The sequence below is a fragment of the Equus przewalskii genome, unplaced genomic scaffold (assembly GCF_037783145.1).
Source record: "Equus przewalskii isolate Varuska unplaced genomic scaffold, EquPr2 ChrUn-13, whole genome shotgun sequence".
Taxonomy (NCBI): domain Eukaryota; kingdom Metazoa; phylum Chordata; class Mammalia; order Perissodactyla; family Equidae; genus Equus; species Equus przewalskii.
Window position 1 is genome coordinate 9,925,946 of NW_027228750.1, and position 24,778 is coordinate 9,950,723.

A 24,778-nucleotide genomic window follows, 5' to 3' on the forward strand; every position below is an offset into this window, starting at 1 on the left:
TAAATATGATAATTAAAATCTTACACTTAGATTACCAGTCTTTTTTCTTTGAATATATTTTTTAAAATTGGAAATGTACTATATATATTTTCATATAATTTTCTTTTTTCACTTGATCATTAATATTTTCCCATATTCTTAAACATTTATTGGCATCAGTGACTAATGATGAGTGCAGTATTCCATTATGTGACTGTGTCATAATTTTAGCTAATTCCTTATTGTAAGGCAAGAGATTGCTTCCATTTTTTTCTCCTGTAAATAGTACTTATATTGAACATGTGTACATAAAAATCTCTGACTGTACCTAGCTTTTTTTTAGTAGTTCTTTATATATGTGAAGGAAATAAGTGTTAAAGCCACCATTTAGTTTTTCCTTCAAACCTGGCATAAAATAATAATTTTCTCATTAATAGTTCTTTATTTCAAGGGTTAGGAGACTTCCAGCCTTGTTTTTCCAGGAAACCCATTGGGACATAAGGCTGGTTTCCTATACTCAGAGTTGATACCAGGAAGTATTACTATTGACTGCAATAAATTTATTGATTGAGCACAAAAGAGTGCAAAAACTAAATCTTTTCTCTTTCACATAGGATAGTTGGAGGTATTCTTTATTGAGGAAGGAACACTGGACTTGGAATTTCTGTTTCTAATTAAAGCAAGAGGAGATCTTTAGTTAAGCACAAGAAATACAGGATAAATATATACAGAAGGATTTTCTTTTAAGTTACTGTGAGATTACAGAGGAGGGGAGGTTGTGATACTTTCTTTAATGTCCCGAAAGAGGGGGGGATTCTAGTTAAGTAAGGGGACTTCCTAAAACCTAGGGTGACTTCTTAAGGCATCTTATTGCTCTATATTTCATATTTGAAAGATTAGAAATGATACCTAGTGATGAAAATGGATGAGTATAATTTACTATAGCAGCATCCTATTATCTAAATTCCAAAGGAATAGGGAGTCTTGAGCATTGGTAGAGACTATCTTAAACTTTTCTTGGACTTTCCAGTCCCTTTAGAGAAATTGTTATTGTCTGGAATGCTGGGCTTCAATTCTGGGGCATCTGCTGATATTCTTCTGAGTACATAAGATGACAGCTGCTTCTTGGTCAACATAATGAATGGCATGTTTGGACTTGTGCACCAGTGGGATTGTCTTTATAAAGAAGAAGGACGCAAATCCAGTCAAATCTGACTCTACATGTGCTGTTGCCTACGTGAAATGGTAGAAATTGAGGAATGACTAGATAAAGATGGAAAGAAGTAGAATATGAGTTAATAGACCATTATAGATAAGCAGAGAGGTAAAATGTGACATGTCAAGAAGTAAGTAATACACTTGTTATTAGCTGAGCAGTAGCAATAATCCAGAAAACATCTGTCATGCCTCTGAAATTGGAAAACTTTATGAGGCAAAGCAGTGTGGAATTTAGTGAATAGATCATGGTCTTTGGAGTCAGACTTGGGTTTGCCATTTACTAGCTGTGTGACCTTGGGACAGTTACTTAATCTGTCTGAGCCTCAATGACCTCCTCTATAAAATAATGTTGACTTGCAAAATGAGATAAAGCTCCTAGTAGTGTGGCAAGCATTTGATTGGTACTTAATCAGTATAAATTCTTCCCCTTCAGAGCCTATGTCCTTGGTAAGGACATTGCATCAAAAGGGCTGCTAATAACATGCTATGGGAGAGCTAGTATGCTGTGGATAAACTACAAAAATTTACTTTGGAAAAAGTTTACCTTGTTTTTAAAAATATTTTTGGTGTAATTTAAAAATATTGGGAAGCTTGATTAGATCAGTTATGTTAAAGATGCCACATGAAGAGACTCCTACTTATGGTAATAGATGTCTGAAGTCAGTATTCATTTAAAAATATTTGAGGGTCTACTGTGCGCTAGCACCATGCTGCATCCCCAGGATACAGTGATTGAGTTAGTATGGTGAACAAGATGATAACACAGGAAAGAAAGGTTTATAAAGGAGTGCATGGTGTTTTGAAGAATATCTTTTCAGTTGAAGAGAAACAAAGTGAAAACAAAAAGAGAGAAATCTTAGTTTAAATATATAAGCTTTGACAACTCAAAATTAAATTGCCAAAAAACAGTATCCTCAGGCATGGGCTAGCATTGGATTTGGAATCTGAAGACCTGGATTCAAGTCCTAGCTTTATTTATTAGGTATGCAATTTTAGGAAAATTATTTGTTTTTTGAGTTGGTTTCCTCTTGTGTGAAATGGAAGTTATAATGTATTTTACAAGTTATTCTGCAAGTTAAATGAGATAATGCAAATGGAAGTGCTGTGTAAATTGTAAAATTAAATCAAATGTTACTTTTTGAAGGTCATTTTATTCTATCTCTATACAGTTAATAACTCCTACAGATTCTATTTTGTGGACATAAAATGAGACTTCTTATGGTCATTAGCAGCATATAGCACAGTCTAGTATCTGAAGACTCTTCCCAGGTCTTTCTGGTGCATATTACATGTATGTATGTTTAGGTACTTATAAGTACAAGGCTCCTAACTAAGATGCCTATCTAGCTCTGCTTTCCTGAACCCTAGACCTGCATTTTGATGTGTCTTACTTCTGCCTGGGAGGCCATTATGAGGCTACCTGATAATCAAATTCCTTGAAGACAGGGATCATTTTACTTTTGTACTTGTTTGCATGCTGCCTGGTACCAATACATAATGTGTGTAAATGTCTGTGGTATTCATCATCTTTGGATGATGTTAATTACTAAAAATTTTGAACAGAGTTACTATGAAAAGTAGAAATTGCTCATGTTTTAGAAGAATATTAGGAACAACCTGACGTAAGATGTCAGGCTTACTAATTAGTATACGTTAAAAATATTGGAAAGGTATATGTTTAGCTTTTATGTTAAGTGCAAATAGACCAAAGAAAGCCTTTTAATAAATCTCAACAATTCTTAAAATTTTGTTCAAACATATTGGAGGAAAGAAATAAATGTTTGGATAACAAAATCACAGATTAAGAGTTCATAAAGAGAATTTAAGCATTAGATCATCCAACCTATTAAGAGTCACGTGCTGCATAATGATGTTTCAGTCAATGATGGATTGCATATCTGAGGGTGGTCTCATAAGATTAGTATCATGTAGCCTAGGCTGTGTGTAGGCTATACCATCTAGGTTTCTGTAAGTACACTCTGTCGCTTGACGGTGACATCGCTTAAGGACGTAATTCTGAGAACGCATACCCATCGTTAAGCGATGCATGACAGTACTCAGTTTATAGATGAAACTGAACCACAGAGAACGTAAGTGATTTTCCCAAGGCCACATGGCTTATTTTAGATGGAGCACCTACCTTTCTTGCTTAATAATACAGTGCTCTTCCTTTATAAGCATATTCTATTTTTTAAAAAATCTCTTATGTACTTAAGAAAGGAAAATAAAAAAATCTATTTTTGTGCATTTGGTCAACACTTAGGCTAGATATTCATTGTTTTAAATTAAAATTTTTCTAACTAAAATATATTTTCCTTCACTCCCATCTTTTCCTTTTTGTTTTTTGCACCTTTCTGGAAGAAGTGATACACCTGTTGAGGCACAGCGGCCTATTAGCAGTGAAATCCTGGGCCAGAATTCAGTTTCAGAAAAAGAGCCTGCAAATGGAGCACAGAATCCAGGACCAGCTAAGCAAGAAAAAAATGAGGTAATATTTACTACATCTAATGTCTTTTAGAGTTATTCTCTTTGTAAGAAGTAATAGTATTTGCTCAGATAGAATTTTTAGAGAATTTTCTGATATTTGGGAGTAGGAGAGAGAATATCTAGATTTTTTTGTTATTAGTTCATTTTCTCCCCTCTCGCAAAAGAATATATGCTGTTTTCAGTTGTCGTTGTGTATTTTGGAGCATTTTTAACAGGTGGATTTATTAACATTCTAAAATACCATATAAAATACCATATACCATATATTGATTGACATTAATCTTCCATATTTCAGGGCTCATGTAATTGGACTCACATTAAACGTGGATAGCTTGTATTTTTAAGATATATGCTCTATATTTTACTAATTAGATTTAATGAATAAGAAATCCTGACATTTATAATATAGAATAATACTTTTATCTAATCTTTTAGAGTTCGAGGTTATTTTTCTGTGCTATTTTGGAAAGGAAATTGTATTGCGAAGTAAGGTGTAAATTTTATCTTATCTAATTTATCATTTAGAAGGGGTAAATAGGTAGTTTTAATAAGTTGAATAAATTTTTTGTTTGTTTTCAACTAAATATTAAGGATGAAGTAGAAAAATTGCTATTAAAAGTATATATGGATATGCACCAAACATGAGAATCCAAAAATATATGAAGCAAGCATTGGCAGAGTTGAAAGGAGAAATAGACAGTTCTGCAGTAATAGTTGGAGACTTCAATATCCCACTTACAGTAAAGGGTTCAACATCTAAACAGGAGATCCATAAGGATATAGAGGACTTGAACAACACTGTAAACCAACTAGACCTTGCAGACGTCTAGAGAACACTCCAACAGATAGCAGAATACACATTCTCCTCAAGAGCACATGCAACGTTCTTCAGCATAGACCATATGTTAGGACACAAAACAAATTTCAGTAAATTTTAAAAGATTAAAATCATGCTAAGTATTTTCTCTGGCACAGTGGAATGAAGCTAGAAATTAATAACAGAAGGAAAATTGGAAAAAATCACAAATTTGTGGAAATTAAACAACCAATGGGTCAAAGAAGAAATCACAAGGGAAATTAGAAAACACTTGGAGACTAATGAAAAATGAATACAACATACCAAAACATAGAACATCTCAAACTTATAGAAGGCAGCAAAAGCAGTACTCAGGGGGACATTTATAGCTGTAAATGCCTAAGTTAAAAAAGAAGGGGCTGGCCCTGTGGCGTAGTGGTTGACTTCGGCGTGTTTGGCTTTGGCGGCCCAGGTTTGCGGTTTTGGATCCCGAGTGCAGACCTACATCACTTGTCAGCCATGATGTGGTGGCGACCCACATACAAAAAGAGGAAGATTGGCACAGATGTTAGCTCAGGGCTGATCTTCCTCAAGTAAAAAAAAGAGGAAGGTTGGCAATGGATGTTAGTTCACAGTGAATCTTTCTCAGCAAAAACAAATAAACAGATGATCTCAAATCAATAACCTAACTTTATACCTTGAGGAACTAGAAAAAGAAGAGCAAATTACACCCAAAGCTAGCAGAAAGAAGGAAGCAATAAAGATTAGAAGGGAGATAAAATAGAGAATAGGAAAATAATAGAATCAATAAAACCAAAAATTGATTCTTTGCAAAGATGAACAAAATTGACAAGCCCTTTGCTAAACTGACAAAGAGAAAAAGAGAAAAGACACAACTAACATCAGAAATGAAACTGGGGACATTATTTTTGACCTTAAAATAATAAAAAGGATTATGCGAGAATACTGTACCCAATTGTAAGCCAACAAATTAGAGAACCTAGATGCAATAGACAAATTTCTAGAAACACACAAATTACCTAAACTGACTCAGGAAGAAACAGAAAATCTCAGCAGACCTATAACAAGAGATTAAATCAGTAATCAAAAACCTCCTAACAAATACAAGTTCAGGATCAGATGGCTTACTGGTGAATTCTACCAAACATTTAAAAAAGGGTTAACACCAATCCTCAAAATCTTCCAAAGAAATAGAAGAGGAGGGCACACTTCATAACTTATTCTATGAGGCCAGGATTACCTTGATACCAAGGCCAGATGAAGACATTACAAGAAAAGAAAACTGCAGATGAGTATCTTTTATGAATTTAGAAGCAAAGATCCTCAACGAAATCCTAGCAAACTCAATCCATCAGCATATTAAAAGGAGTATACACGCTGACCAAGTGGATTTATCCCAGGATGCAAGGGTGGTTCAACATTAAAAAAATACATCACATTAATAGAATCAAGGAAAAAATACATGATCATCTCAATTGATAGAGAAAAGGCATTTAACAAAATCGAACACTCTTTCATGATAAAAACTCTCAGAAAACTAAGAGTAGATTGGAACTTACTCAACATGATAAAGTGCATTTATGAAAAACCCTAGCTAATATTATACTCAATGGTGAAAAACTAAAAGCTTTCTCTGTAAGATCAGAAACGAAGACAAAGATGCCTGCTTTCACCACTGCTATTCAGCATTTACTGGAAGTTCTAGCCAGAGCAATTAGACAAGAAAAAGAAATAAAAATCATGCAAATTGGAAAGGAAGAAGTAAACCTATCTCTATTTACAGATGATATGATCCTGTATATAGAAAATCCCAAAGAATTCACAAGAGAGCTGCTAGAGCTTATAAAGAGGTCTGCAAAGTTTCAGAGTACAAGATCAACACGTAAAACTCAATTGTGTTTCTATACACCAGTAATGAACAATTCAAAAAGGAAATTAAGAAAGCAGTTTCATTTACAATAGCATGTAAAAGGATAAAATACCTGGGAATAAATTAAACGAAGGAGGTGAAAGACTTTTACACTGAAATCTACAAAACATTGCTGAAAGAAATTAAAGGAGATCTAAATAAATGGAAAGATATCCTGTGTTCATAGGTAGGAAGACAATATTGTTAAGATGTCAGTCCTACACAATATAATCTACAGATTCCATGTAATTCCTATAAAAATTCCACAGCCTCTTTTGCAGTACTGGAAAAGCCATTATTCAAATTCATATGGAATTGCAAGGGTCCCTGAATAGCCAAAACAATCATTCAAAAAAAGAACAAAATTGTAGGACTTAAACTTTATGATTTCAAAACTTACTACAAAGCTACAGTAATCAAAACCATGTGGTATGTGCACAAGGATAGACATATAGACCAATGGAATAAATTGAGGGTCCATAAGTACTCCCATATATCTATGGCCAGTTGAGTTTTGGCAAGGGTGCCAAGGCCGTTCAATGGGGAAAGAATAGTCTCTTCAATAGATGATGCTGGATCAACTGAATTTCCACAAGCAGAAGAATGAAGTTGAACTTCTACCTCATATACGAAAATTAACTGGAAATACATCAACAACCTAAGTAAAAGAGCTAAAGTGTAAAACAAAAGAAAACATAGGGGTAAATCTTCATGACTTTGAATTTTGTAATATGTTCTTAGATATGATACCAAAAGCATGTGTAACAAATGTAAAAATTGATAAATTGGACTTCATCAAAATTAAAAACTTTTATGCATTGAAGGACATTATCAAGAAAGTGAAAAGACAGCCTATGGAGTGGAGAAATATTTGCAAATCTTATATCTGATAAAGGTTTAATATCTGGAATATATAAAGAACTACTGTAACTACTATAACAAAAAGACAACCTAATTTAAAAAAGAACTTGAATAGACATTTCTTTAAAGAATATATGCAAATGCCCAATAAGCACATGAAAAGATGCCTAACATCACTAGTCATGAGGGAAATGCAAATCAAAACCACAATGAAATATAACCTCACAACTGCTAGGATGGCTACAATCAAATCAGTGGAAAATAACAAGTGTTGGTAAGGAAGTGGAGAAATTTGAACCCTCATATGTTGCTGGTTAGAATGTAAAATGGTGTAGTCACTGTGGTTTGGTGCTACCTCCAAAAGCTGAACGTAGAATTACCACATGACCCATAATTCCATTCCTGGGTATATACCCAAAAGCACTGAAACAAAGACTTCAACAGATATTTGTACATCCATGTTCATAGTAGCAAAATTCAAAATAGCCAAAAGGTAGAAATAATCTAAATGTCCATCCACAGATTAATGGATAAACAAAAGTGGTATATCCATACAATGGAATGTTATTCAACTATAAAAAGGAATGAAGTTCTGACATAAGCCACAACATGGATGAACCTTGAAAACATCATGCTAAGTGAAATAAGCCAGACACAAAAGGACAAATATTGTATGATTCCACTTATATGAAATATCTAGAATGGGCAAATTTATAGAGACAGAAAGTAGATTAGAGGTTACCAGGGGTTTGGGGAAATGGGGAATTATTGCTTAATTCTTAGAGAGTTTCTGTTTGGGGTGATGAAAAAGTTTTGGAAATAGGTGATGATGGTTGCACAACATTTTGAATATAACTAATGCTGCTGAATTGTACACTTAAAAATGGTTAGAATGACACATTTTATATTTATTTTACCACAAAAAAACTTTTTTAAAAAAGGACATATAATTTTCTCTCAGAGTTATTGCTATAAGTTATGAAATAGAGGAAGGTTGTTATTATTTCCTGGAATAGGGAGACTGTTTTAGTTAACTGTGCAAGACTCTTGGTTAAGCCAATTGTCAGTGTTGGCCAATTTTAGAGATGATTGATTTGTTGCAGGTAACTCCAGTGCACCTGATCCGGGTAATATGACCAGACTCCAGCTTGGCAGGGCAGTCTTTCTTTGCCAATATTGAAATTCGCTAAATATCTAAGTCCAACCTGTATGTTTGAGTGCTATACAATTCTTTTAGAAGAGTGAAGTAGGAAGGTTGAGACTGCTAAGTTTAACACCGGTTTATTCCACTTTCTTGTAAAAGGCCCTTTGAAACCTGAATTATTGTTTTTGAGGGAAATTTTATAAGTTTCTCTCTACAGTAACCTATTAAACCATTTACATGCTTAAACTAACTGCACTGGACAAGATTAATGTTGAGTTTACTAAATATTAATGCAGTCCATCAATAAATATTTTTTCAAGTAATATAGATAGGTTTGTATTAGTCATGTTCTCTAACTGTGTCTCCTTTATGACCACTATAATTTGTATTTGTATTTTAAGGTAGTCAAGGATCCAGGAAGGCCATTCATTTTGGTCAGTCTCTTGCTGTAACATAAAGCAAATTAACTGATCTACTTGACTATTAAGACTCATGGATACTGTTATTTTTCAAAGAGCAGTATATTAACTATTTTCTAGTTGTTAAATATAGCTACTTGTGTATTTTATTCAGCATTTATATGTTACTATTGAGTGATGACATGTATTCTGTCATAGTCTCCTCAAATATATTATTTTTTTCTAATATTTTTAAGCTTCGAGATTCAACAGAACAATTTCAAGAATATTATAGGCAAAGATTACGCTATCAGCAACATTTAGAACAGAAGGAGCAACAGCGACAGATATACCAACAGATGCTGCTTGAAGGAGGTGTGAATCAGGAGGATGGTCCTGATCAGCAGCAGAATCTCACCGAACAATTCCTTAATAGGTTTGTCTTTTAGTCACTTTTTAAAATATAAGGAATTATTTAAAAGCTGTTTAAAACATGTAGCTGCTACTCTCCATGTATAGTTTGAAACTTTTAGGCTTTTACAGTATTTCATGGAGTGTAACATGGAGTTACATAATATCTTTATTATTAAAGTGTAATGTGGAGTTACATAATATCTTCCAATCACAGCATTCTGAGGGCTTCATCTAATTTCATCTTCCCCTTTTAACGTCCTTTCACATCTAAGCGACAAGAGCAAATGAGTGTGGTAGTTCAGTGCACAGGCTGGAAGCAGACTGCCAGGTGAATCCAGCTCTGTCCCAGGGTAGCTGAGGACTTAGGGGAAGTTACTTAGCTTCTTTTTGCCTGTTTCCTCATCTCCTTCATAGGATTGCTATGAAGCTTAAATGAGTTAATATATATAAAGTTCTTAGAAGAGTACCTGGCACTTAGTAAGCACTATATGAAGTGTTAATTGTTATTTTTATTGTTATTTTGAGTGCTTAAACTTTCATATTCTTTTGAATTCATTATGTTAAAATGATTCTCTCTTATAGTTTCTGCCAGACAGTATGAACTTATGTTGCTTTTAATTATAGGGTATATATATGGTAATGTGTTTTTTAAAAAATCAGTAAACCAGAATGTGTATTTAAATGAGCAGTTGTTGTTGGCAGATTAAATGAGTTACTATAATAAAGTTACTTAGAATAATTCCTGGCATAAAGGAAGTGTGCCATAAATATTGGCTATCATCATGATTATGATTAGGCAATGCAGTGGTGACTGTCAGTTCTTTACTTAGTGCAGTAATATTGGAAGTAATCCGTTTGACACTCTGAGGGTTGTGGAAGTCAATGAGCCTGAAATTGATCCTATCTTCAAACCTGCACACAAGGAATGTTTATAGTAGTGATATATAAAGTCTAAGTAGGCCTCTGAACATTGAATTTTGAGACCATTTTCTTCCTTTTTTTTTTTAAAGATTTAATTTTTCCTTTTTCTCCCCAAAGACCCCCGGTACATAGTTGCGTATTTTTAATTGTGGGTCCTTCTAGTTGTGGCATGTGGGATGCCACCTCAGGGTGGCTTGATGAGCAGTGCCATGTCAGCGCCCAGGATCCGAATGGGTGAAACCCTGGGCCACCGAAGCAGTGCATGTGAACTTCACCACTCAGCCACGGGTCCGGCCCTGTGAAGACCATTTTTGTATCACCTCTGATCAAGTGGGTTATCAGAATTATCCTAATTTGATGAATTACCACTTCTGGTTCTTGCATGTCTTCTTCATATCCATAAAAGTCATTGTTGCAATTTGACTCTCTGATCACTTTATTTTTTAGTAAAAGCAGATAACTAGCAGTAAGTCAGAAGATGAAGTAGTAAGGTTCTGTGATCCCAAAAGTGTTAGGGATGTACTTCCTAGGAAAAGAAGTTAAACTATTCAAGATGGTTTATCCTTCCTTTAAAGACAATCCTAAATAGAATTCAAATTCTTTCTTATAATTTAGGTTCAGTTTAGAGCATATTTATTGTTTAACAGCTGTTCTCAATTTCTTTAGAGATCAGAGTTTAACATTATATTAAGAGGTAAGTACATTGGGGGCCCAGCCTTGTGGCGTAGTGGTTAAGTTTGGCACACTTTGCTTTGGCTGCTCAGGTTTGCAGGTTCAGATCCTGGGTGCAGACTTATGCCACTTATCAGCCATGCTGAGGCAGTGACCCACATACAAAAATAGAGGAAGATTGGCACAGATGTTAGCTCAGGGCTAATCTTCCACAAGACGAAATAAAGCGGAAGATTGGCAGCAGATGTTAGGTCAGGGCGAATATTCCTCACCAGAAAAAAAAAGGCGAGTATGTTATAACAATCCATAGGATAACCAGGTCTATCATAAGTGTGAATAGATGTTTATCCTAAACTTTCGTAAATTAGTTTCACATAAATTATGTGTTGTACTCTTAACCTTTTCTTATCTATTCCATTTTCTAACTCTTTAATGTAATACTTTCATTCGATCCTTTTTTTCTATGCCTGTAGTTTTATATATCTGAGCCTATACCAGAATGTTAAAGTACCTGACTAATACCAAGCACAACTTGAATAGAGATAGAATGTATAAATTAATATAGACTTTTTCCCCTTAATGTTTTATTCTTCCAAATCATTCTAGGAGCAGAGTATAGTTTCCACATTTAAATTTTGCTTCTTCCTTCCAAGAGGCATAGAGAAAGAGAAATTAAAGTCCTGTTATATAATAGGTCTTATTCAAGTAAATAGGATTTTTATTAACGGTACTGTATCCTACTTTATACCTCTTAATATTTTGTTTTTATTAATACTAATAATTGGCACCACTGATTTAGCACTTATTAAAGGTATATTCTGCCCCTCCGGCATCCTCCCCACTTTTAGAGAGCTAAATGATATATGAGCATTTTAGACTCTTCATGCTTAACTCAACGTTTCCCAAATTTATTTGACCTCAGGTTCTTTTCTTATGGGGAGCATTTCACAGGATTAGTTGTTTCAAAGAACACAATTTGGGAAATGCTGCCTAGTTAAAATTTTTTTTAACTTTTTATTAAGATTATGATAGTTTACAACCTTGTGAAATTTCAGTTGTACATTACTGTCAGTCATGTTGTAGGTGCACCACTTCACCCTTTGTGCCCTCCCTCCACCCCCCTTTCCCCGGGTAACCACCAATCAGTTCTCTTTGTCTAGTTAAAATTTTTAACTGATAAATATTTAGTAATGGCTGCCAGTTCCTTTAATAATATTGAATTGCTCTTTTAAAGTCTTTTTTAAGCCCTAAACACACACATGCACTAATGTTTAATGTAGGAAAATTAGAAAATACAATGAAACACACCACCTCTTGGTAATCACACTCTTTGTGTAGTCCTCTCTTATATTGAATCTAGGCTGAAGAAAGTGATGCTGGACCACTTCTGGGTCTAAATTTTAAGAGGGCCTGGCAGCTTCCTCTTTGTGCTCTTTGGAGCCCTGAGTCCAACATAGGAGTCAGGCTATCCTGTTGTAGAGAGAGTTGTGGTGAGGGAAAGGCCCTGAAGGTAACTTGTTTTGTTTACTGTTTTATCTCCCTGGTGCCCAGATCAAAGCCTGGCAAATAGTCTCTGTAATATGAGTGAATAAATGTATGCATAATAGGGATGACACTTGACTTTGTCCCATCATAGTCTGCTCTAGTCATCCATTTCCTAGTTGATATGGTATTATTAGACAGATTAAATGAAAATGGCTTGTTTAGTTGGTGAGAAGTTTGGTAGTGGTGATATTTTTATTGACTATTTTGAGAAATTGTTTTAAATTGAAAATTAAACCGAAGTTATACTGGAGAAGAAACAGATTTTTTTTCCTGTTTTTATGATAAAAGATGCTTTTAAAAAGTCGGAGAGGCTGGCCCCGTGGCCGAGTGGTTAAATCGCGTGCTGTGCTTCGGTGGCCCAGGGTTTTGCCAGTTCAAATCCTGGACACAGACATGGCACTGCTCATCAAGCCATGCTGAGGTGGCATCCCACATGCCACAACTAGAAGGACCCACAATAAAAATACACAACTATGTACTGGGGGGCTTTGGGAGAAAAATAAAAAAAAATCAGGGATACCCATTATACCTGTCTCCTTTACAGTGGTGTACTGTGGAAAAGTTTGGATCTTCTGTCAGTATGTTGGTTATGTCTTGAGCTGATGATGGTAATTTTGTAGTAGGAAACTTGCCATAAATTATATATTATATGTGCATGCATTTATCTTCTTAAACTTTTAACCTCCTATTTGTTAGGAATGTGATTAAGTTTTTATTTTAATATGATTGCACTGTTTTATTTTATAGGTCCATTCAAAAGCTTGGTGAATTGAACATTGGAATGGATGGCCTTGGTAATGAGGTATCGGTGCTCAACCAGCAATGTAATGGGAGCAAAGGCAATGGATCTAATAATTCTTCTGTAACTAGTTTTCCTACACCACCCCAAGACTCTAGTCAGAGATTAACACATGATGCTTCAAATATTCACGCAAGCACTCCTTGTAATCCTGGATTAACAAATCACGTACCGTTTCTTGAGGAATCACCTCCTTGTGGAAACCAAATGTAAGTGCTTTACTTTGTAAAACCTGGAAATATTAACTTTCTATTAATAAATAGAAACATAGAAAGTTGAACTTCTCTTTGAAGCCTTACAAATAGAAGCTTTTGGAACTCATTACCTGCCAATTTTTTTTTTATCTGCCTTCATTTATGTACATTCTTTTCTACTAACTTTTAAGTCTCTTAATAGTCTTTATTCTCCTATTACTCTTTTTGCTTTCTTACCACCAAGACAATTCTGTTTTTTATAAGCCACCTTACTCAGAAATCATACCGTTTTAGCTTTTCTTCTCCCTGATTTTTTTCTTGCCAAGTAGATCTAGCTACCATACTCCTTACCCACAACACACACTCACTTTGTATACACCTTCTTTCCAATACATATCAATTTTTGTTCAAATCAGTATTCAGTTTTAACATTACTACAGTCATGTAAATGTTATTTACAACTGAGTCATGTAGTATAATATGATTATATTTCCTTTTTCTACAACTTTTTGTTTTTCATGGGGACAGTAATTGTCTCATGTTTGATGTGCGTGTATATGTGTGCACATGCATAGTTTTCTTAGTACCTATCACTAAATTATCTGCAGATGCTTTGTCAGAACTTTAAAATCATAAAACTCCTTTCATTATGGTAAAAAATAACAGATACTTTCTCTTTCCTTTTTTTTTCCCTGGGAGACATCCCAGCAGGATCACTGCTGCTTCACTTTATATTCATTGTTTTTAGGCCATTTTATTCAGGCCTAGAGAGTCTTGAGACTTCTTTTCGTCATTCTCCTAGGAATTTCCTTTGCCTCTTCCTTGTATTGGACCCCCTGTTTTCAGGATCTCATGTAGTTTCCTGAAAAGAGATACATCAGAGGTGATGTTTCCGAGACCTTGCATGTCTAAATATTTCACATTTGATTTGTTAGTATAGCTGGGTATAGAATCATAGGATGGAAATCATTCCTCAGAGTTTCAAAGGCATTGTTACATGATCTTTTAGTTTCAGTGTTCTTATTTAGAGGTCTGATGTCATTGTGACCTGATCCTTTGTATGAGGCTAGCTGCTTTATCCACTCTGGAATTTTTTAGGACTTTCTCTTCCCCGATGTTCTGAAACTTGATGATGATACACCTCTAGCTGGGTCTGTTTTCACTTCATTCTGCTGGGTACTTCATGGGCTCTTGTAAGCTGGAAACTTAAGTTCTGGGAAATTGAAAAATATTATTTATTTAGCATTTCCTCACCTCCAGTTTTTATCGATTAAATTTTTTTCTGCTACCATATTATTTTCTAAGCTCCTTTTTATTCTATAATAGTCTTAAAAATTTGTTTTTATGTCTTGTTCTTATTTCCTGGATTCATCATTTCCTCTTATATATCTAAAGATTTTAATTATGCTTTTGTAGCTTTTGTTTTCTGAATTGTCTGTCTTCTTCCAGATTCCTTTTTCTGTTTGTTTTAGTCTTTGACTTTTATCTAGGCTGCTTTCTTCAAGTAACTGGAAATCTTTGACTATCTGTAAAGAGTGAGGCATTTAAAAAAAATTGGTTACAATGAAGGGCTACATATATGGATGGATCTGTCTATCTGTTAGCCTCACAAAAAAAGTGATCAAGTGGAAACATTCTATTATTATGGGACCCTCAACTGTCAGTTTCTGTTACTCTTTTCTCCTGAAAAGCAATCTGAGTTCCTGCCTGGGGTAGGATTTAAGCATAGAAGCAAAGATTCTGGAAGTAAGCAGGGGAAAAGTACTTGACATCTCACTGTAAAATTTGTGGACTTTGACTTAATCTCCTTTCCAGAGTGGCTTCTCACTCCTTATGACTATGCTTGGTGTCACTGAGTCCAGAGCCTCTTAATAAATGGCTCCAAAGAGTAACTTTGACTGGGGTCAGTGAGGGTCGTTTGCCAAAAAAATAAATATTAGAGATTGAAAGGATAAATTAATTTCATTTCTGTTTTGATATTCAGAGTAAACTTTGTTTGAATTTCTGCTCACACAGCTCATCAGAACATTCGGTCATTAAGCCACCCCTTGGAGATTCTTCAGGGAATCTGTCACGGTCAAGAGGGGAAGAGGTAATACTGTGGGGAAGGAGGTTTCGTTATTTTTATATATACTTGCAAATTTTGCTAAGGAATTCTCAATTCAAAAAAAGACCATTTTTAGAAATAACCATTATTGTTAATGCTTATATTTATCTCAAGGTAGTTGAGCTTTCACAGGGCTAAGTGAAGAGGTTGCCTTAGAAAGCACATTTGAGAGTATTCATGTTAATGGCCCAGTAGTGATCTTGGCACATGAGCTGGGGCTGTGCACTACTCTCTGAACTCGGTGGTTAATTTGTTCAGATATTATTTGTATCTCCTTTGGGCTTCTCATCAATGCATCTGTTTTTTGCTTTGGGACCACACATCCTTCCCTAACTAGTATACAGCTTCACTCTATCTTATTTTCCCTAGTTCAGATTTTAACCTCATAAACAAAGTCATTATTTAGATGCTTATGGGGCCAAACAAGTAACATAAATGAATAAAGTTCATCAGTTTTGTGATAAGCACGTAAGAATATTTGTCCTGTGCACAAATAATTATGCTCGCCTAGTGTTTCCAGTTCTTTTGATTTTCAAGAAGAGCTATAAATGTAGATTTTCATGTGTAATTTATTTTTTAAATGGCAACAAATTTAAAAAATTTTAAACATACTGGAGAAGAACAAATAAAGTTAGTTTGTGGCTCTGCCACTTTTGCTATAAAGCAACCCTTAGTAATTATTAATTTACTATAGCCCATTTAATCAATTAGTCATTCCCCTCCATTTTTCTATTATCTACTGTGCTATTCATTTGGCAAACAGTCACATTTCATATATATGGATTAATGGAAAATGTAGCATTTCTAGTCAGATAAATTCATATGAATAGTATAAGAATTCAGTTCAATTACATAAGACAAACATAATGTGACATATCAGATTTACCTCCTACTCCCCCCTGAGGATGTATTACATGAATACATAAAAGTCTGGGTAGGGAGGGATATAATCTCTTCATCACTATAGTCAATTAGGGTCCTAGAGCTCTGAGGATGCAACCAGAGCTGAAGTGATTTGCCTTTGTGTGTGTACACTTGACATTCATACTTCCCAAAGATAGCATTTGGTTGGGTCTGTTGACTACATGCAGTCTGGAGGTCCCTATTCCAGGTACAGTCAGTCCTGATCAGGGTAGCAGGATGATTTCAAATGATGCCAACAGCAGGAGTCACCAGAGCTTTTATACAGAACTGCTTCAAGTTGCCTTCCTCAGAAGAGGGCTGTGGACAGACAAGTCAACAGTTTAAAATAAAAATGAGGCTCAAATTAAATGTTCTGATTAAAATTATTTTTACAGTTTTAAAAGGGTATTTTATAATTTCAGTTTGAAATATTAAAGTATTCGTTGCTGGAAATAATGGCAATTTTTTTAACCCTAAATGGATTAAATAGTTGTCCTTTATACTTCCTATTTTTAGAAAAAGGTGATGCTCCGTTGTTTTTGTAGAACTATATATGTGGGCTATTTTTTCCTTGACGGTTAAAGAGAATTTAACATGGGAATGCATAGTCTTATATTTTGTCATAGTAAGTGAAGAAAAACTTGAATGTCTTTGAGCTCTCTGAACTTAGTTTAGCAATGAGTAGCAAAAAATAGAAACATCAGGGTTAATTTAGATTTACCATTTAAAAGATTATATGATTGTAAGTAGTGAACATAAGGTGATAAAGTGAATAATATTGTTCAAATGAATTTAAAATGGGATAAAGATGAATTCTTTTGAATTCATTTTTTTAATAGGATAACTTTCATGTTCCTTCTTTCCATAGGATGACAAATCAAAAAAGCAGTTTGTTTGTATTAATACCCTAGAAGACACACAAGCTGTTAGAGCAGTGGCTTTTCATCCAGGTGGTGGTTTATATGCTGTTGGTTCAAATTCAAAAACTCTGAGAGTATGTGCCTATCCAGAAGTAATTGATCCAAGGTAAGGATAGATGGTTTGTACTGTCATTCTTGCTTCATTTTTTAATTAGTTACATTGGTCCTTTTTTCAGAATTGCCATTCAGTACTGTTTAATTTTTGTTTCCTTTTATTAAATCTTTTTTTTTTTAAAGATTGGCACCTGAGCTAACAACTGTTGCCAATCTTCTTTTTTTTTCCTACTTTTTTCTCCCCAAATTCCCCCAGTGTATAGTTGTATATTTTTTAGTTGTGGGTCCTTCTAGTTGTGGCATGTGGGACACCACCTCGGCATAGCCTGATGAGCGGTCCCATGTCTGCACCCAGGATCGGAACTGGTGAAACCCTGGACTGCTGAAGTGGAGCACGTGAACTTAAACACTCGGCCATGGGGCTGGCCCCAAACCTTTTTTTCTTTTTAAAAAAAATTTAAAAAATTTTTTTATTTGGTGGGGAAGATTGTCTCTGAGCTAACATCTGTGCCAGTCCTCTTCCACTTTGTATGTGGGACGCTGCCACAGTAGGCTTCATGAGTGGTGTGTAAGTCTGCCTGGGATCCAAACCTGTGAATCCTGTGCCACCAAAGTGGAGCACGCAGCTTAACTACTACACCTCCAGGCCGGCCCCTCTTTTTATTAAGCTTTAAAATTTTTGTTTTCAATGCTTACGAAATACACATAAGAATCATAAACTAACTTAATAAGTTTTTTCATAAAAGGTTTTCAATTAGGCCATTGTTCATTCAATACTCTAGTCTTCTTTATTTCCATGGCTTTTATATTTTTTTATCTGAAAGATCCTTATATTCCAATTAAATTACATAAGATAGAGACAAAGTAATGCTAGTTATAGACTTTGAGAAAATAAAAAATTTCTTACAATAATAGCTTCAAACAAGTATTAGGTTGAACTATATGAAATTGCTGATATTTGACCATGTTGAAATTGGTCAACCTAACCATGATTTTACCCTCTTGTTTTAACAGATTATGGGATTTGAAAATAAGACATATGTCTATAAAGGCATATGCCACTAAAAATGGGCATATGACCTTATCTATAAGGGGTAAATTCTTTAAAGTTACTAAGAAAGCAAATAGCTTAGGTACAACCTCAGAGAACATTGAATTTCATTCTTTGATCAGGTACTCTTTTTGTCAATTTATTTGTTAAGCCTTTTACTATGAAAATAAATTGGCGGGACTGGCCCTGTGGCCGAGTGGTTAAGTTCACATGCTCCGTTTCGGTGGCCCAGGGTTTCGCTGGTTCGAATCCTGGGCTTGGACATGGCACTGCTTGTCAAGCCATGCTGAGGTGGCATCCCACATGCCACAACTAGAAGGACCCACAACTAAAAATACACAACTATGTACTGGGGGCTTTGGGAGAAAAAGGAAAAATAAAATCTTAAAAAAAAATAAACAGATTGGCATAATAGAGATAATGAGCTATTTTGTAGATTTTGTGACTAGAGAAATGAATGCCACAAATGGAATAGTTTTCATACCAGTAGACAAAACCACGAAACAAAACAAGCTACAGAACTTTAAAATTCTACATATAAAAAGCAGTACATGTCATAGTATGTTTTGGAAATGTTTTACAACTATTAAGACTTTTTTATTATAACCCCAGTTTGGAGAACAGATAGCTGAGATTATTTATTTGCATTTTGGGGGGTATCTTTTTATCTGAAACCAGAAATTTAGGCTTTTGGACTGCAGTAGCATTTAAAGGTTGGGAAAGCGAATAGGGTTCATGTTAGGTGACAGTATTATAATTTATTGGTGCTCATTGTGTTAGTCAAGTAGGAATACATGAGAAAGAATAGGCTGAATTCCAGATCAGGGAGTGGAAAATAGCAATAATTCTGGAGGCAGAGCCAAAGACTTAGATATTTAGGCTTAACCTGATCTCAAGGTAACTTTCTTCTCTTTTGTATTTCTTCTGCTGGCACAGATGTTTCATAGACTGTTCATGAAGAAACTGATTTTTATGAAAATAAGTTTGTTTATTTAAGCAATATATTTTGAGCTCCTTTTATGTGCTAGTTACTATTCTAGGCTGTAGGGATAGTTGTGAGTAAAACAAACATGTTCATTGACTTCATGGAACTTCTGGTTTAGTGGGGAAGATGGATATTATGCAGATAGACACACCAATACGTATAATTATTCATTGTGGTAAGTGTTATGAAGAAAAAGTACAAGGTGCTGTAACAGAGTAAAACGGGAGATAAGAGGACTGGGGAGTCAGAGAAAGGTCTCTGAGGAAGAGGTATTAAAGCTGAGGATGAGTAGAACCTAGACATGTGAAGAGAATGGAGAAGATAGTCAACAGGGGGGACATAAGTGAGAAACAGCTTGGCCTTTTGAGGAACCATAGTAGGTTCAGATTGGCTGGAGTATTGGGAGCTGGAGTGTGATGAGGCTACAGGGATAGTCATGAACTAAATTATGCAGAGCTTTATAGCCATTTTGGGTTTTATCCTGAGTGCGGTGGGAAGCTGCTGAAAGTTTTGAACAGAGCTGTGTTGTGATCTAAGTATAGCTTGAGATGATCACTCTGGCGGTGGGTCAGATGGCAATAAGAGTGGGTGCTAGGAGAAGGGTAGGAGGCCGTTGTTGTCGATGGCAGTGGAGATGGAACAAAATGGATAGAGGTAAAATCTTTTTAAAAAAAGAATTAGTAGGCCCTGGCAGTGAATTGGATGTGTGACTAAAAAGGGAATCTTTTGATTTGATCTATGTTCCAGATCAATATTAAACACCTTCTATGTTTTGTAGATTTGTCAGTCTTCTTTCTTGTTTCTTAATTTTGAAAATTTTCAAGCATACACAAAAGTAGAGACAGAAATCCAATAGTTGTCAAGATTTTTATGTTTACTTCATCCGTTTTGTTTGTTTGTTTACTAAAGTATTTTAATGAATCTCCAAAAACGTACATTTTCTTAAATAGACTTGATGTTATATACCTAATAAAATCTTTAGTATCCTTATATTAGTCTGTGTTTTAAAGTGTAGATAAGATGCTACTACTCCACTGAACCAGTGTTTGACTTCCATTAAAGGCTAAACTCTTGAGGAGCGAGGCATTTAGGACCTTCCACAGCTGTGCCTGCAGCTCCTCACCCACCATTCAGTCTCCAGAATGCCCCGGGCGTCTCCCCTTTAGCCCCACTCTTTCCCAGGCTGAACGCTCAGCTGGTACTTTCCCTATTGTATTTTTTCTTCACTGAAGCTATTTTCCTGCCTTCATGTTTTTCTGTAAAAATGTCTGTAAATGTAAATGTAAAAATTTAAAATGTAAAAATCTTCTGTAAAAATGTAAAGCTGTCCTTTAAAGCCTAGTACTTTGTACTGGACTGTAACACTTATACTTGCCTTAGTGTCGTGACAACATCTACCTCTCCCAGATTTTAGACTCTGGACAGAGCTCTTGCCTCTTTTATTTTTTATCTGTTTCTGGCCTCCCCTCGGCCCTAGGCAATTGGATATTATATGTTTAATAAACATTTGTTGAGCTTTTTGAATTTGGAAACATTATTAGCTTTTTAAAAATTATTTTCTTTTGTGTTTCTGAGTTAAAAATCTATGAAAAATATGTGAAATGGAGACTTTAATATCCTGTTTCCTATATGGTCTGAAATAGCTTAGTCTAATAATGGTTTATAATTTTACTTTTGGATTTTAAATATGCTTTAAATTTATTTCTTCTAAGATTTTGAAAATTGTTGTTAACCTTTTGTATGATACTCTTTTTTTTTTTTTTTTGAAAGATTTTATTTTTTTCCTTTTTCTCCCCAAAGCCCCCAGGTACATAGTTGCATATTCTTAGTTGTGGGTCCTTCTAGTTGTGGCATGTGGGACGCTGCCTCAGTGTGGTTTGATGAGCAGTGCCATGTCCGCGCCCAGGATTCGAACTGACAAAACACTGGGCCGCCTGCAGCGGAGCGCGCAAACTTAACCGCTCGGCCACGGGGCCAGCCCCTGTATGATACTCTTTTTGCCCCCACCCTCAAGAACAACCATAATATAGAACGCCATATCCATTAACTTTAGCAAGCAAGAAATTGAAATATCTTTCTGTAATTTTTCTTTTTAGTGCACATGACATCCCTAAGCAGCCAGTGGTACGTTTTAAAAGGAATAAACATCATAAGGGATCCATTTACTGTGTGGCCTGGAGTCCTTGTGGACAGTTACTAGCAACAGGATCAAATGATAAATACGTGAAAGTGCTGCCCTTCAATGCAGAGACTTGTAATGCAACAGGTAGGGCCCAAGTATGTGAACAGTAGCTTACCAATGTATTCTTTATGTTTTCCCCATGTTATATCTCTGACATATCTCTGTATTGTCTTTAATAAAATCTAAGAATATAGCCTTAAGAAGCATTTTTTTACATTCTAATTGCTTCGTTATATTTGTGAGGCATTATTTTTTTCAGTAAGTTCTTACAGGTGGCTAGGTGCTACCTAATCCTTAGAAAATTATTATCAGAAAAATAACTTTTAAATAACTACCAGATATATATTAATGAATATTTTCTGGAGAGTATCTGTCTTCTCTTTCATTTCTTTGGGATGAAAGACAAGATGGGTCTGTTTTAGGGATGATGGTAACTGATCAGTATTTTGATTTCTTGAAGTTCTTTGCTTAGCAAAGTGAAATTAATTATAATATTAATCCCTAAATGAAAACTTAAACCATACCATTCTACCATTATTCTTGGTCAGTTCTGAGGCAGTTTAACAATCTCAAATTATCATAGTAAGTTGAGCAGCATCTTTTTTTTTTAATTCTTATTGCTGTTTCAGGACCGGATCTGGAATTTAGTATGCATGATGGGACAATTAGAGACTTGGCATTTATGGAAGGCCCAGAAAGTGGTGGAGCTATTTTGATAAGTGCTGGAGCAGGAGACTGTAACATTTACACAACTGATTGTCAAAGAGGACAGGGCCTGCATGCTCTGAGTGGACATACCGGTATGTGATTCAGTCTCAGGTGCTGCTTTTCTTTTTGTTCAACTCATGCTTTCCCCTCCTCTGTGTTTTCACTAATAGAGTATATTTTATCAAAAGAGATTCCCTCAAGACAGGACATTTTTATTTCCAAAATTTAAATTGTAACTTTATTAAATTGTAAATTAAATTGTAACACAGCAGTGATGGCTAACATTTCCCTGTGTGCTAAATCCTTTAGTACACGTAATTCCTTAATTTAATCCTCACAACAACCTTATGAGGCAGTAAGTTTTATCCCCATCTTACACATGAAAAAAGCGAAAATTTAAAAGGCAAATGACTTGTCCAATATCTTAGGGGTAAACGTGGCAGAACTGAGATGTGACCCCAGGGTCTGTCTCTTCCAAAGCTGGTGATCCAACCCCACAGTCTTGTGCTTCCTCTGTGGAAACTTGGCTATAATTTCAAAGGATAATTTTTTTTCAGTACTAATTATGATGCCCTGAAATACTGAATCACCAAAAAAGATTAAGTTTGTTCAGTATGGTTTTGAAGCTGTGTGTTTTACTGAATTTTAATTTTTTGAAAATAGCCAATATATTTGGTATATGTGGAAAATCTCTACCACATAGTATATTTGATTAACCAGACCATCACATGCCCAATAATAAGGAGTACTTAGCTATGAATGTGTTATAGAAAAGTACTATTCCACAATAATAACCGAGTGTATGATCTTTTATAGGGCATATTTTAGCACTTTATACCTGGAGTGGCTGGATGATTGCATCTGGTTCTCAGGATAAGACTGTTAGATTTTGGGATCTTCGAGTACCAAGCTGTGTTCGTGTTGTTGGCACAACATTCCATGGAACTGGTAGGTTTTTCTGGAATTTAGATGAATTTATATGAGAAAGAAACTTTATAAATTGCACTTGCTTACCTCCTCTCCCCTGCAACATATATGTTAAAAAAGATAGGAACAATAGTAAAATAAATACTTGGTATTTTATTGATTACTTTAAATTATTTCAAAATGCTTTTATCTGTTACTTTATTTGTACACATAATATTCAGCCTAGGAAACTGAGGCCCAGGGAGATTAAGTATCATGTTCCAAATTATTCTCTTAGCCAGGGCCATTGTAGAACTAAGACCTTTAAAAAACATTTTTTAAAATGCATGCACATGACAAAAATTGAAATTGAACAAAAAGGGTATACCATTTTCTTCCCACTCCTCTTCCTTGGTGTCTTTCCCTAAGGGACCAGTTTCTTATTTTTTCTTCTGGAAATATTCTGTAAGTATGTAATCAAAAAGCTTATATATGTCATAATTTCTTTTCTCCTTTAAACACACACACACACAAATAGTAGCAAGTAATACATGCCTTGCTTTTTTTTTTTTGGTAAGGAAGATTGGGCCTGAGCTAACATCTGTTGCCAATCTTCCTCTTTTTTTTCCTCCCCTTAGCCCCAGTATGTAGTTGTATTTCTTAGTTGTAAGTCCTTCTGGTTCTTCTCTGTGGGATGCTCACAGTGCATGGCTTGATAAGTGGTGTGTAGATTCACGCCCAGGATCTGAACCCATGAACCCTGGGCCGCCGAAGCAGAGCACATAAACTTAACCACTATGCCACTAGGCCAGCCCTAGCCTTGCTTTTTCGACTTAACAATATATCTTGGTTTGTTGCATGTAAACGGAGGCTACTGCTCTTTGCATTGTCTCACCTTTTAAAACACTAAATCTAAGAGTGACACAATATTCTGCCATTGTGTTTATTTTACTTTAGAGTCTTTTTTCTGCCTTTGTAGTTTTTTTTTTTCTAAGATTTTATTTTTTTCCTTTTTCTCCCCAAAGCCCCCCAGTACATAGTTGTATATTCTTCCTTGTGGGTCCTTCTAGTTGTGGCATGTGGGACGCCGCCTCAGAGTGGCTCGATGAGCGGTGCCATGTCCGCACCCAAGATTCGAACCAATGAAACATTGGGCCGCCTGCAGCGGAGTGCGTGAATTTAACCATTCGGCCACAGGGCCAGCCCCCTGCCTTTGTAGTTTTTAATAGCAATTCTGTGGCACTATTCCAAGTGAAAAGGCCTGCCTTATATACTTAATTTTTGGTGGGTTTTTTTTGATGCTTTATTTATTCTCTTGACTTTAATGGACCCTTTTCTCTACTTTGATTTAAACCAGATTTGATTTGTTACAGTAAATTTGAGTCTGGAACACACACACACATGTATAATTATATTTTTATATCTGAATATGTGATCATTGATTTGTTAAAGTTTAGTTGGCATTATTATCAAAGTTAATGTATAACAGTTAAAAGAACTAAATAGTTCAATAAGGCTTATTATTAAGAAAAACAGCATTGCCCTGGGATTCACCCCTGCCCTCCAGCCCCTGCCTCACTTCCCATTTCTCAGAAGCAACCAAC

At 35.2% G+C, this 24,778-nt stretch overlaps 1 protein-coding gene across 8 annotated transcripts in view; it reads left to right on the plus strand.

The window, feature by feature from the left end:
- The window catches only part of WDR47 (WD repeat domain 47), a 55,110-nt gene that overhangs the window by 23,143 nt on the left and 7,189 nt on the right, over nucleotides 1-24,778 (plus strand). For 5 of the 8 annotated variants that reach the window (XM_008523477.2, XM_070607813.1, XM_070607812.1 and 2 more), the window contains 8 exons: nucleotides 3,559-3,685; nucleotides 9,071-9,249; nucleotides 13,113-13,373; nucleotides 15,375-15,450; nucleotides 17,237-17,394; nucleotides 21,475-21,644; nucleotides 22,190-22,360; nucleotides 23,085-23,216. In XM_008523477.2, coding sequence (XP_008521699.1) covers nucleotides 3,559-3,685; nucleotides 9,071-9,249; nucleotides 13,113-13,373; nucleotides 15,375-15,450; nucleotides 17,237-17,394; nucleotides 21,475-21,644; nucleotides 22,190-22,360; nucleotides 23,085-23,216 — 1,274 coding nt within the window. The remainder of the gene's footprint in view (nucleotides 1-3,558; nucleotides 3,686-9,070; nucleotides 9,250-13,112; nucleotides 13,374-15,374; nucleotides 15,451-17,236; nucleotides 17,395-21,474; nucleotides 21,645-22,189; nucleotides 22,361-23,084; nucleotides 23,217-24,778) is intronic. The other 3 variants (XM_008523478.2, XM_070607815.1, XM_070607816.1) reach the window with 1 other exon arrangement.